At 37.7% G+C, this 14,441-nt stretch overlaps 1 protein-coding gene across 9 annotated transcripts in view; it reads left to right on the forward strand.

The window, feature by feature from the left end:
* MRTFB (myocardin related transcription factor B) overlaps window positions 1-14,441 on the forward strand; it is a 262,736-nt gene that overhangs the window by 199,907 nt on the left and 48,388 nt on the right. For all 9 annotated transcript variants that reach the window (XM_081133191.1, XM_081133187.1, XM_081133195.1 and 6 more), the window contains 2 exons: window positions 11,819-11,884; window positions 13,958-14,013. In XM_081133191.1, coding sequence (XP_080989317.1) covers window positions 11,819-11,884; window positions 13,958-14,013 — 122 coding nt within the window. The remainder of the gene's footprint in view (window positions 1-11,818; window positions 11,885-13,957; window positions 14,014-14,441) is intronic.

Genomic DNA, 14,441 nt, shown 5'->3' on the forward strand with positions numbered 1-14,441 from the left:
TGTATGTTTGCCACAGGCTCATGTTATCCCTGCCATTCTGTACTAGGCCCCCTGGCTTGACATCACGTTGTCATACCACGAGAGGCATACTTTAAGTTCATTCCAACTTTTGACAAAAAGGAGAAGGGAATTTGTGTGAAGGTATGATCAGTTTAAAGAAATATGCCCCATTTTTAGCAGTCTGTTTCCATGGTAACAGAAGCAGCAGCCAACCGGAGTTTTCAAAGTGCCTGTAAATTTCCAAGGCACAGTATTAAAAACATAGTCTTCCTGACCTCATGCTGTAGATTAATGCAGGAAACCTACAGTGTGTTAGCGTGGACTGTCAGCTTTTTAGTTTCTACTTCATTTTTGCTAATTCCTAATAGAGGGTAAATGCTACATTCTGGACTGTGACCTCCTTACCAGCAAGGGTTGGTCTGAGGTTTGGAAATCTGCAGTTTGCACCCCCTGCCTCCCCCACACTCCCTACGCCAGTGGGCTTCACACAGGTGCAGTAGACTTCCTGACATTGGGACGAAAGGCAGTGTTTTCTACGTAGTGTAAGGCCTAACTTTTCCAACCACTAATTTGAGTGGTTTTTGGTGGGGTTTTTTTGGTTAACTTTATGTTCTCCCTTTTTTAAATTGAAAGTAATCATAATATGAAAATTCCTGATCAGAATGCAGTTTGCTGTTCGTCATGTTGGAGGTCTGGATTTATGTGCACACTGTAACTGCTGTCTGCTTCAGGCAGGGAGTGGTGATGGAAGTTTGCTATCAGGACAGATAGCATGGCTCTTACAGGACAAACCACTGTTTTAGTTTTGGCCTCTTGCTTTCCATTTCTTAAAATTACTTGAAGTACATTATTTTTAATTGGCAAATTAGACCCCTGAAAATACAACCAAAGGACTGTAATCTTTGGCTGCTACTTTTTATCATCTATGAGAGTACTTAAGTGTTTTTTCTCTAATGCAGCATGATTTTCACATTATTTTTAAGTGGAGATCAAAAGAAATCACTGCCTACCAGTTTTTCATGGTGCTCTTTACTCCTTTTCCCTTCGCCTGCCCTTTTTAGCCGCCTTCTACCCTTCAAAACAACGTAATTAGATTTCATCTTGTGTGCTGCCATCAACATCAATTCAAAAATACCTCGAGCCTCAGATTCATACAACAAAGCAAAACGGTGTTGGTTCACACCATGATAATCACTTGCTCATAGAAAATCCTCTTGGTGATATTTTCTTAAATTGGGCATAGTGTTCTCTTTCCTTAGAAAATAGTAACTCGGTTATATACTTTAAGTATACTATGCAGCCCTGGCTGGTGTGGCTCAGGTGGTTGGGCGCCATCCCGTAATGGAAAGGTTGCTGGTTCGATTCCTGGTCAGGGCACATGCCTGGGTTGCAGGCTTGATCCCTGGTAGGGGGTGTGCAGGAGGCAGCCGATCAATGTTTCACTTTCACATCGATATTTTTCTCTCTCTCCCTCTCCCTTCCTCTCTCTCAAAAAATTAGTAAATATACCATGCAAAATTGAGTAAAGCATGTTTATTAAAACTTCTATATGGTGAGTATTGTAGAAAGTACTAGAATATAGAATGAGGTCTATAAGGGGAAATAGAGGCCAGAAAACCCCCAACAAAACCTAGAATTCAGTATGACCAGGAATATATAATGTAGTTGTTATTGTAGTTATCAAATCATTAAAAAGTGAAGCAACTATTTGTGGTTTAATGGAATTTGGTGGGAGGGAGGGTGGGTGGGAAATAAGAAAATCTAATTACTGTGTAATTAGTTTCTTTTTTAAATAAATATGTCTTTATTGATTTCACAGAGAGGAAGGGAGAGGGAGAGAGAGAAATATCAGTGATGAGAGAGTCATTGATTGGCTGCCTCCTGCACACCCTCTACTGGGGACCGAGCCCTCAACTTGGGCATGTGCCCTGACCAGGAATCGAACCGTTATCTCCTAGATCATAGGTCAGTGCTCAACGGCTGAGCCACACCAGCCAGGCTGTAATTAGTTTCTTAAATTCTCTTCTAGCAATTGATCTTTTTAAAATTGAAGTTCAACTCACATAACATAAAATTAACCATTTTAAAATAAAATAATTCAGGGACATCCAGTATATTTACAATGTTGTGCAACCACACCTCTATCTAGTTCCCAAACATTGTCATTACCCCAAAAGAAAACCCTGTCACCATTAAGCATTTACCCCCATGCCCTTTCCCCCCCATTTCCTGAGCTCTCTGTGAGTTTACCAATTTCGAATATTTCACATATCTGGAACCATATAATATGTGATCTTCTGCGTCTGGTTTCTTTCACTTAGCATAATGTTTCTCAGGTTCATCCGTGTTGTAGCATGTACCATAGCATTTCATTGTATGGATAGATCATCTTTTGTTTATCCATGCATCTGTGGATCTTTTCCTACCTTTTTGATTGTTCCCATATTTAGCTATTGTGAATAGTGCTGCTGTGTACATGTATGTGAGTACCAGTTTTCAGTTCACCTAGAAGTGGAATTGCTGGGCTGCAGCTGTTCTTAACTAAAATTTTTATAATGAGCTTTAGAAAAACTGCCACATGTTCTGATCTTGTGGTTGTCTTCTCTTATAAAAAGGATACAGTTCAGAGCCAGGGAGTGACTTGCCAGTTCCCTGACTGACTGCTCGCCCCGAAGCTGTTGCCATTATTAGTTGGGGCTTTTCTGCATTAAATAACCATGTTCCTTTTCAACTTGCTCATCATAGTCTGCAGTGATATTTCAAACATCCTTCACTGGCCTCAAAACTAACTTTTCCTTCATCTCACTCTCAATAGATGACCTTTCTTCCTCCTTCTCTGAGAAAATAAAAGCTATCATTTGGGAACTCCCTGGATGTCCCAGACCAAATCTGTAAACCTATCTGCAGCTACATGCAATCCTTGTTGCCCTCCCAAAGGCTGTCCCTGTATGCTCTGTGCCCCCTCCCCTTCAAGGGTCCTGCTGCCTCTGTCTCCTGTTCACTCTCATCCGTAGTCATTCCCATTCTTTCCCTTCCTTTCCCTGTCTTCCGCTTTCCTCTCTCGCACTCTGCATTGCTTATAACCTTGCTCAGGTTTGTTCCAGCCTGAAGTTCCATACCTTCTCTTCCCCACCCTCCATGGGCAGCATCTTGAAAGTGTTGCTTCCATTAACATCTTCACACTCTTAGCCCTCTTTTTTCCTTCACCTTCTCCAGTATGACTTCCATTCATCACTCCAAAAGTAGCTCCTCCATGTAGTAAAACAGCAGCCATTAACCCTATGATCCTGACCCCCTTCTAGAAACACTTTACACAACCCTTCAGGCTCCTCCTCCTCCCAAGCAGCTTCCTCTGACTTCTTTGTTGGATCTTTCATTTTTTAGTTGATTTATAAATGGGCTTTTAGTTGTTAACTTTCCTAACCGCACAGCCCTGGGCTTTTTTAACCTTTTTTAACCTTTTTTATATTTTCTACCTCAGCAAATACTACAAAAGTGACAACTTCCAAATTTCAGTCTCCTGCCAAGACCTTCCTTCTGAAATCTGGACCCATAGAGCCAGTTGTCACTTGCACATTTCCACTTCCAATTCAGACATGTCCAAGACTAAACTCCCTAACTGCCAGCTTGTGTTCTTTATCTCAGCAAATGGTCTACTCGGGTGCTTAAGCCAGAAAACCAGAAGTCGTCTTTCTCTTTTTCCTTCAAACACAACATCCAGTTCCTTACCCCACATACTTTTAGTTTTATTCTAAATAGATTTCAAATCTGGCCATTATATCTCTCCACTGTGTTGGAGATGAAGAAAAAAAATGAGAAGTCTTATGCTTAAGTTTTCTACCCTGGAACATCAGAAAAATTCTACCAAATTTATAAGTAAATATGTGATTTACAAGAGAAAGCTTAACCCAAGCTTCTGACAACCAGTCAAAAACCTAGCCCCATCACCTTACTAATTCCTTTGATATCTTTTGGTCCCTTACTGCTTGCTTATTATAAAAAATTTTACTATTATTTGGGGATTATAGTGCCAGTTTTAGGTAACAGGAAGTGAATTTAAAGTTACTTTAAAATATATAATGTACATTGTGGGGAAGGGATGAACACAAAGGTACTCTTTTACCTTGTAAGTGGAAATATAGATTGATATAACCATTTGTATTGCAAAGCGCCCCTATCAAAATTTTAAATTATTAGAAATGTAGTGTGTGTGTGTGTGTGTATGTATAAACTCAAAAGATGCCAAGAATGAATCAGGAGATCATTGCAGCCTTGTTTATAATAGCAAAAAATCTCAAAACTTAAGAGTATGTGATTGATGCATCCATGCGTTAAATATAGCCATTAATACAGCCAGTAAGAATGAACTAGATTTCATGGTTCTGGAAGCAAACCACAAAGTACATGACTAGTTTGATCCCACTGCATGTATTTATTTCCTTTGCATATTTTATATTTAATAATAGAATATTCACAAAACATTCTCTGGAGCCCTAGCAATTTAACAGTGGTTACTTTTGTGGAGAAGTACTGGCCTTCTAGGGTAGATGGATTGACTTTCACTTTTCTTTTTAATCCCTTTTTATCTGCATATGTCAGTCATTTTAATAAATAAATAGAATTTTTTTTCTAAAACATGGATTTTTAAATAGAGGTATTAGTGGTACATATAGTAGAGTATTTCTGAGTTCCAGGCTCAGAAGTAAACCCTTCAGGATGTGACTTACACTTTGACCGCAAAATAAACCATACACAGCAAAGAACTGTAAATACATGAGTCTTGGTAAAATTACATTTTTTAAAAATCCTGTTGATAATGGGGGAGGCTCTCTATGTGGAAAACCTCTGTACCTGTTGATAATGGGGGATATGTGGAAAACTTCTGTATCTCCCCCTCAGTTTTGTTGTAAACTTAAAACTGCTCTAAAAAAAATAAAATCATTTTAAAAAATCCTTATGGTTTTATATTTGAAAACAAAAGTGGTTACCTTCAGTAAGTATTCTAAAGTAATAGTAGTAATAGTAACAATAATAATTTAACATTTATTTTTAAGGTAAAGGAAAGGCAGTTCATCAGTCTTTTGCCCTTTTGTTTTTCTTAAATATGTTTTTATTGATTTCAGAGAGAGGAGGGGAGAGGGGGAGAGAAACATCAACGATGAGAGAGTCATTGATCGGCTGCCTCCTGCATACTGCCTACTGGGACTGAGCCCTAAACCCAGGCATGTGCCCTGACCGGAAATTGAACTGTGACCTCCTGGTTCATAGGTTGATGCTCAACCACTGAGGCATGCTGGCTGGGCAGATTATACACATTTTAAATGTTGATACATATGGCTAAAGTGCCCTCTGTAAAGACTACCAGTTTATTACCGCCCACCCTCCCACCTCACCCCTACCCCCAGCAAAGTTCATGAGGGTCCTGTTTTCCATACCCTTGCCCACACTGAGTTTTTAATTTTCTCCCATCAATAGGAAGAAAAAATGGTATCTTTTTGAAATAGCAAGGTTTTTACCTAGAATAAACTTTTTATGTTTTTAAAGACCTCTTTCGTTTGATATTATTATTTACATAAAGAATTTCCTGCCCGGCCGGGCATGGCTCAGCAGTTGAGCATCGACCTAGGATCCAAACGATCAGGGTTCGATTCCCTGCCAGGGCACATGCCGGGTTGCGGGCTCGATCCCCAGTCAGGGTCGTGCAGGAGGCAGCTGATCAGTGACTCTCTCATCATTGATGTTTCTATCTCTCTCTCTCCCTCTCCTGTGCTCTCTCTGAAATCAATAAAGATAAATTTAAAAAAAAAAAGAAATTTCCTTATTGAGAATGTATCTGTGATTCTCATGTGTGAGACACTCCTGGACTTTAAGTGTGATGAAAATGTTAAAATATGTTGCCTTCTTTGTTTTTAGATCTGTTGCCCTGACAAACTCATTATAAATATCTTAAAATTACTGACAACTAATTGTTTTGGATACTGAAAGTTTCACTATATAGAGAGCAATACCTATTTTTTTATTCATTTATAGTGGAGCTTTAAAAACTTCAACTTCTTACTATCTGCCCTTTCAGTAGAAATTTTTAAGATGGCATTTGCCCCTGCCTGTGTAAACAAATACAATTGTAAGCTTGACTGCTAAACTACTTCATGATAAAACACTGAACCAGGATGGTGTAGGGCCTCAAACTTAACTGTCCTAGGGTGTTACTTAGGGACCGGTTAATCCCACCTATAGCTAAGTCCAAAAGATAACATGAGAACGATGGCTTTTCTAAATTGTCTTGTTTTTATAGGACCCAGGCCCCTGATTTAATGCTACTTAAATAGTACATAATAAATTTTTACCAATCAACCACTATATTCTCTCAACTACTCAAATATCTGTTTGAAAATATTTAAAAACAAAACAAAACACAAACAAACAAAAACCTGAAACCAGGGTCTGTTTTTTGCCTGGTATTGACTTCAGAGTCAATACATAGTCAATTCCAAGGGTAGGGTTTTCTTTAGTTTTCCATCCTTGCTTTTACCTCGGGCTTACCCAGCTGTCACTTGACTGCTCAGATTTTTGTTTTTTCACCCCTCATGATTCTGCAGTTCTTCTGTGCAGCATCTTTTTTTTTTAAAACATATTGATTTCAGAGAGAGGAAAGGAGGGTGGGAGAGAGAGAGAGAGAAACATCAATGATGAGAGAGTCATTGATTGGCTGCCTAGCCCGCAACCCAGGCATGTGTCCTGACCGGGAATCGAATCCCTATCTCCTGGAACCGCTGAGCCACGCCCATCGGGGCTGTGCAGCATCTTTATAATTAAGTGATATACACCGGATCCCCTCTCTAGCTTGCAGACAGCTGCTCATCTCCCCTCCCTCTTCATCCCACCCTCCTTCATACCCCATCACTAGCTATTTGTAAAGAATTTCCAAGACCGTGGCTGCCTGCCATACTGCTTCCCAGAAAGTGTCATTTCTGCCTTGTTTTTATAATATACCGTCCTCAGATGTCCTCTTGCAACCCTGGGCCAAAACTGTGCTTTGTTTCGGCTTATTCAACTCATGCTAAATTGCTGTATGTTACTAAAATGCTGCACAATAGGGTTTTCTTTTTCTTTAGAGTGAAAAAGCACTTTAATTGCGTCACAGTAAGGAAACATTCTACTTATAGGAACAAAAAAGAATAGACCTATCATTTTGGTTCACAAGCCAGCTGGAAACTTTGAAGTGGGGTAAAAGTATTATGTGAAAGGCAGTATGGTATTTTAAGGTTTTTCATACTGGAAACTAATCCTAAAATTTCGTTCTAAAAGCACTTTAAACCATTTCAGAAGCAGGGGAAGGACCTAAAAGAAGGTACTTTTAAATATCTGAACAATTTATCATTCTGAATAAGAATGACATTTTATCTTTACCATTAGATAAGCCACATTTCATGTTTTGGACTGGTAGTTAAAATCGAATTTTTACTTTTCCTGTATAAAATAAAGCAAGTTCAAAACACTTTGTTGACACAGCATTGTTTTTATGTGTTCTAACAAGAAGAAACATTAAGTAGAATTTTCAAAATTACATGTATTTTTCTTTGTGGAAATGTAATGGGGCTCCATGAATGTTAGCCCTAAGGGATAATATGACACATCTTGAAAAAATTGAACAATTAATTAAAATTTTTATCTTTAAATGCAGTGGATATAAAGTAGTATTTATATTCTCACACATCTGTAATTTCAAAGGTGATGGTTTGCACACAAAGAAATTTGTCTCCTTTATGGCCATGGTTTATATGGACCACATAGGAATAGACAAAATACCTCATTTTTATAATAGGTGAAAAGGGTTTTTTTTACTAAAAAATAAAGCCTTGAACTCAGGCCAGTTAAAGATGTGATACATATATATGGTAAGCAAGTGGCTCTGGAGCCTCATCTCGTTCTATTGATGAGGGCCTTTGCATGCCTCTTGTGAGTTTTATCATCACGAAATACAGACTGTTAAAGAATTGTTAACTCATGGGAACTGTTTTTGCAGAGGATACAGTGCTAGCTTTATAATGAGATGCACATACTTTATACCTACCCCCCCTTTTTGGAGAAAATTAAACAGGCTTAAACCCAAACATTTTAAACTTAAGGACTTCTTAGGGCCATAAGTTGGATTATTTTTGTTTATACATTTTTCAAAGATAAAGACATTCTTTGAAAATGTTCAAATATGAACAATTATAGCATGAATTCTAATTCAACTCTATTTCTGTGTCATTTGTTTTTTGAAAGGATGTAGCTTCTTAGTGTTTTGAACTTTTTCCTCCCTGAGAATTATATAGATTTACATGTTTTCTTTTCTTTGTAATTACTGGCAAGATGGCCATGGAGGATGCTAAATTTTAGTCAGTTACCTAATTAGGATGGAAGCCTTGTCAGCCCAGTAGCATAGTTTGTCAACTCAGCTAGGCACCCATGGGAGAATGCTCTTGGGTTCAGTCTTCAGACACGAGGCCATTGCCCAGGGAGCTGTCTTCTTGGGCAGCTGTACCACCACCCATTTGCCACTGCAGAAAAGTTGTGCTGGACCAGTGCCTGGTCTTTAGCTTCCAGCAGTGCTATCTTGACACATGCAGTGGCACATTTTCCAGAGATCAGCCAGCGCACCAGGTTATTCACTGTTCCTAAGAGACTCCAACTGTGCAACAGGCCAGTAGCGTTCGGTGACCTGGGCCTTTCCTCCCTCCATGCAGACACGAATATGGAGGCTACAGAGGGAGGAAGATGATCTCCAGGCTTAATTCATAAATGTCCCAGGGAAACTTGAGAAAGCACCTTGATCCCACAGCCGTGAATGCCTCGAATCACTGAGAGCCTGGTCTCCCTTCACGGTCCTGGATAAGCACCACCCAGTTCTGCCCAACTCCAGTTTTCCAATTTTGTGGGACAGTGAAACTGTCCACATCAGTTAAGCCTTGTTCTTCCTGGCCTTTGATGTTCTGTAAGACGCAGATATCAGTTGTCATTTATTGTATATTAACTCTTTTATGAATATGATGAGTGGGAAGTACTAAAAGAAACTTTGATAATTTCCAGAATTACAAGGTTGTACCTGTTTGATCGGTACCCTTTATAACCATTAGTTGTTCTCAGAAGAACCTCTATCAAGTTATGAGTGGCTGGTTATATTTAATATGAATGAATATTATAATTGTGTTTTAACATTTACCCGAAGCAGCAATTATTCAAGCCTCTTGATGGTGCATTGTGCCTCATATTCATTGTAATATGTCCAATACTGCCCACCTATTGGTATAGATTAAATTGGTATAGATTAAATCAAGCAGGGTCATCAACAGTCTTAACAGCATGACTAGTGATATGCTTCCTCTTCCATTCATGTTCTTCCTAATGTCTTAATAAGTGAACATGCCTGGGGAAGGCTGCCTGCCATACTGTTCTGAGTAATACTTGTAGTGTAATGATACTGCTTCTTGGGAAGAACATACAGGCCATGATGAGAGCATTGATTGGGAAGATTGCTCTCCTATCTTCAAGCGATACTACATAAGTTAGATTGTTTTGCCATCAAACAAACTGAATGGAAAACACAACTCTTTTGCGTTTGGTTTTTGTTTTATTTTAACAATTAATTGGTAACATGCATTAATTTTGTGTGTTACCCTTGTGGTAGCGGATACCTTACACGTCAGCATGAAAGCATGACTTCTAATCAAGGATGACATAGTGGACAGGGTTGCGGTCAAGGTGCATGAGGGCAGCTGACCAGTGCACACTCCGGAGATGCTTCCAGACTAACGAGCTGTTGTCTTCAGTGTTGGTTTACAAATCAGGTTGTTGCTAATGTATCCATCTTTCCAAGACACCATCACCCAAAAATATATATTGCGTTTGATACATTTGTCTCACAAGTATGGTGCTTTGTTTGTTTGTTTGTTTGTTTGTTTGTTTTAAACCAAAGAAGGGGGCTGTTGATGTTTGCATTACCCTTTCTATTTTACTCCTTTCTTTGAGGACTTCCTTGGGAGAAAGGAAAGATACTGCTAGAGATTCTCCAACAGACGTGGACCACCGTGTTCCAGAAGTGTCAGCCTTTGAACTGGACTTTGTTCTGACCCCTTTCTCCTCTCAGTATTCCTTTTCTTGGGATTCTACTTCTTGAATATGACCATTAATTTCAGACAAGCATTAACTTTAGCATTCATAGAAGAATGTTAGAGTAGGCAGCCATTTGGGTACTATCAGATTAACAGGTCAACTCTTTGGTTATTTTTGTTCCTAGTAAAGTACAGTGGGAACATACTATCCTCAATAAACTGTAAGTTATCAGGGAAAAGATCTTTGTGTTAGAGCATAATTGATCCAAAGTATCACAAAGCATTTTAATGTGAGAAACGTACATATATTTTTTTGACTCATTAAATTTTGCTTGTGTAATAGAATCTTATGTTAGTTGCTTAAGTTCTAAATGGAATGTCGTGAAGCTTTGTGATACTGTGGCCCCCCAAAAGAAGCAAAAAAATTCCTTCAGTACTTAATAAAGAATGACATTCATATCTAGCAGTGAATTTAAAAATATAAAAAGCTATTTTACAGCCTGGCCTTTTTTTGAAGTATTTCTAAGATTGTGTCTTGCTCTACAGTCAGCACAAGGGCAAGCAAAAAACAAAGGTTGTGAGGGCCACGGGCCCTGCGTCTTCAGGCCTCGGGCTTGTTGCAAGTAGGAGCCGTTACATGCATTGCATTTGAGCCTGGGTAAGAGACTGGTCTAAGCCAGCCCCTGTTCCAGCCATCACCCCCTTGCTAGAAAATTCTGTCTTCCTTCTGTACATTTAAGAAATACACATGGAAATTTATTTTATTTTACTTTTTATTTTTGCATATTGACAACCCTTAAACAGATACTTAATAATCCTAACCTTGGTTTTCATCCAGGGTTTGAAACAAAAATAAAAATGGAAACTTAAAATTTAATGTAAGGTAAACCGCGGAAAATATTTTTTAAAGTTAGTTTATATATTCTTCTTTTGAAATTGGCTCATTTTCCAACTAAAACTACAGAAATGCTATGAAAGGAATCTGCTTAAAAAACTGAGGAGAAAAAATTATTTTTATTAACTTGGCAAACTGAATTTCCACATTTTGTTATGTATACCTTGTTTTCTACAAGTTCTAATGATTTGTTTCTTCTTTTTACTAAAATGATATGGTGTTGATTGATTTGTGACTTTCTTAGAACTTGTAGAATGAGATATGGTGTTTTGTTTGTGCAAAGATTATTAAACTCTAAATTCTTAATTTAGAGGTTTTCCCCTTGGATTGTTAGTAGTATCTCATAGGTCTAATGTTTATTATGCAGTTGACCTTCATTAAAGCTATTTAAAATTTGTTCCAGATGGAGTAAATCCCTCCAAATAATTCACCCTTTCCTTAAAATACATTTTTGCTATAACTTGTTTTTAACAAAAAAAAAAAAACCTAAGGAATATCAAGGAATCTCACATTTCTGTTCCTACAAAAAAAGACAGTGTATGAGCCAATTATATTTGCTTATTTGCCAAGTACTCTGTGATTGTATTTAAACAACAAGTACGTCACTTTCTTCATCAAATTAAGATTATGAATAACTAAACAAAAAGTATTCTGAGAGAACTTTGGAGTTTACCAAACCAGGCAGAAGTCAGGAACTGATTTTTCTTTTTACAGTTTGGATGGTACCAGGTAGTATTCTTATTCAGTTATGAATTAGAAGATGTTTAATAAAGTTGACTTCTGCAGTTGCCTCTAAACTCCAATGGTAATTATTTTGTTTTCACAGTGCTCCAGCTGAGGCTGCAACAAAGGAGGACAAGAGAACAACTAGTGGACCAGGGCATCATGCCACGTAAGATTTAAGTGTCCTTGTCATCTCTAATGTGATGTAACAAAATGCGCATGTCCAAGAAGAACCTGTATCACACTGTACTTGCTGTTGTATCCATGTAATCAATATATAATTAATTACCAGATAAGTTCATAAGGAAAAACCAGGCTTCAGCATTGCCAACCTAAGAGAGTCATTTAAAACACATTTTGAAAACCCAGTGCCATCTAAAAGATGGATTTGAGTTTTATATTATAAAAAGAACACCTTTAAAACTGTTATTAGGCTAACATCAGTTCTTCAAACTGCAACATTTGTATTAGTTTTAAATAATTGAAGTAATTGTTCTACATAATGAATCCCTTGTTACTTAGACTTGCAAAAGTAGCATGATAAAATTAAGTCAAAACCTTATTCTACTTTACATTATTTAATTTAAATAAATTATCTTTGATGTTATAGAATGGGCTATAATATTAAGTGTGTCTCAGTTACAGGACTAATAAACATTCTCTTTATAATTAATAAAATATGTCTTCCCGAAGTACAGATATTTTCCAACTAGCTATCTCTAAGCTTCAGTCCTTCATTTTTGAGAGCTGATTAATTTTAGAATATTTGTCCAGGTTGTCTTCTTTAGCTTTAATCACCAAATTTGAAGATGATGTTATATTTTAGAGGGGAAGAGTGATTGTTTTGTGTAGGCCATTAGAATTATTTATATGGAGTTTGTCTAAAAATTGATTTCTCCAAGAAGTAACTTATTCGGCTTTAAAAAACAAACAAACAAAAAAACCCACGAAATTACAGAATGCATTTATCTAAGTATTTAAAGCTAGCATTGTGACAGAGTCAAAGCTGGTTTAATAATCTGCCAGATTTCTCCACCACTACGTTCCTGACTATGAACAGGATCAGTCAAATAGGATCAAATTATGATGTTTAAGACACCACTGCTAAGCCAGCTGTAGTCTGGTTTTAGAAGCTGGTCCCTAGTCAAACTTGTTGGGACTGGGCTGCTGGGAGTCTTTGCAGCGCTTCAAGTACCAGAGCTGATGGGCCAAATTTTAGAGATGACGTCCCAAGTGAGCCTAGTCCTATATCTCACCCACATTATCTGACTGCCCATAGTCATAAGTGCAGGTTGTTAGCAGACAGTGGTGGGCATACACACAAAAGATTTTGAAAAGATAATTGATAGAAATACTGCAATAGGCATTGTTATAATGAATAAGCACTGCTTACCCTCACTGAGGGATTCTGGAATATTTAATGTACTAGCAGTTAAGGTATTAAAAGAATCACTGTGTCTTTAGAGTGACTTGCATTGTGTGGTAGAAAGAGCATGAACATTTCAAATTCAGAATTCTAGATTTTTACCCCACTTTGACCACCATCTAGCTATTGACTTCAGGAATTCATTTTATTTCTTGGAGTCTTGCCTGTACTGGGGCTGATGCCTACCTTGCAAGTTGTTGTGATGATCAACAGCAATATACATGTGATTGACCACAGAGCACTGGGCTTAGACTGTTGTGGGTTCTCAGTAAATAATAAATCAGATCTGTACGACATGGAGTGCAACATGTCCTCATGTTCAAGGTTAGATCAGTTAAGGTTCAATGTCCTGAGGACATTTGGGCTTTTTCCAGTAGCTTATATGGTCATTAAAACCAAAGACCTGTCAAGAAATCAGTTCCTTGGTGATGGTAATTTGCTCCAGCTATTGGTTGGAACTAGTCTAACCTGATATTTGATTGTCATTATATATACTAGTCCATTTAAATGTTTGCTTGTTTTATTTGTGAAATACATTTATTTTTTAAAAATTTTATGAGAGTTTATTTGAGCCAAACTTACGACATATGGCTGGGATCAAGATCTCAAATGCCCCTGTGAAATACATAATTTTAATTCGGAAATATTTAAGGTTCCAAATTTTGCAGACCTCCTAAAGAAACTAGTAAATAAATGGAACTGTAAATGCAAACTAATAAGATTAAGAAGGAGCATCAGCAAGAAATACTGTAACGTTTGACTGAAGTATTAACTCCTCTGTTTATACCTCGGAACCAATTTTTTTTCCTCTCACAGCTTTGAAGAGCCCAGCGGCATTCCATGAGCAGATAAAAAGCTTGGAACGAGCCAGAGTAAGAAATATCCGTTTAAAATGTTTACTTCTCTGCTTCTCTTATTTCAAAGTACCTGTGGACAAGTATCAGTCTTACTCCTAAAAATGTCAAAAGAGGAAATCCAGTGAATTTTCAGGATACGTGGCATACAGAGTAATCTGTTCTGGGGTAATTTTATCCTGGAGGTTGGTGGAAAATACTTGACATTCAAATATTTTTCTTTTAAAACTAGTGACTAATTTTGTACATACAGGACAAATGATACTTCTTCACTTTCTTGCTTTCTGGGCATAACCACAGTTTTTAGAATATTAATGAATAGATTCTGTCATTTGTTACCCCAGCAGATGGACACAGACCCTACTATGTTACCTGTACATTTGACCAAGGGTAGGAGAATCTGGCCAAGTGAAGGAGCATGGCCACATTCCAGTCTGCTTTATTCT

This window comes from Miniopterus schreibersii (assembly GCF_964146895.1).
Source record: "Miniopterus schreibersii genome assembly, chromosome: 3".
Taxonomy (NCBI): Eukaryota; Metazoa; Chordata; class Mammalia; order Chiroptera; family Miniopteridae; genus Miniopterus; species Miniopterus schreibersii.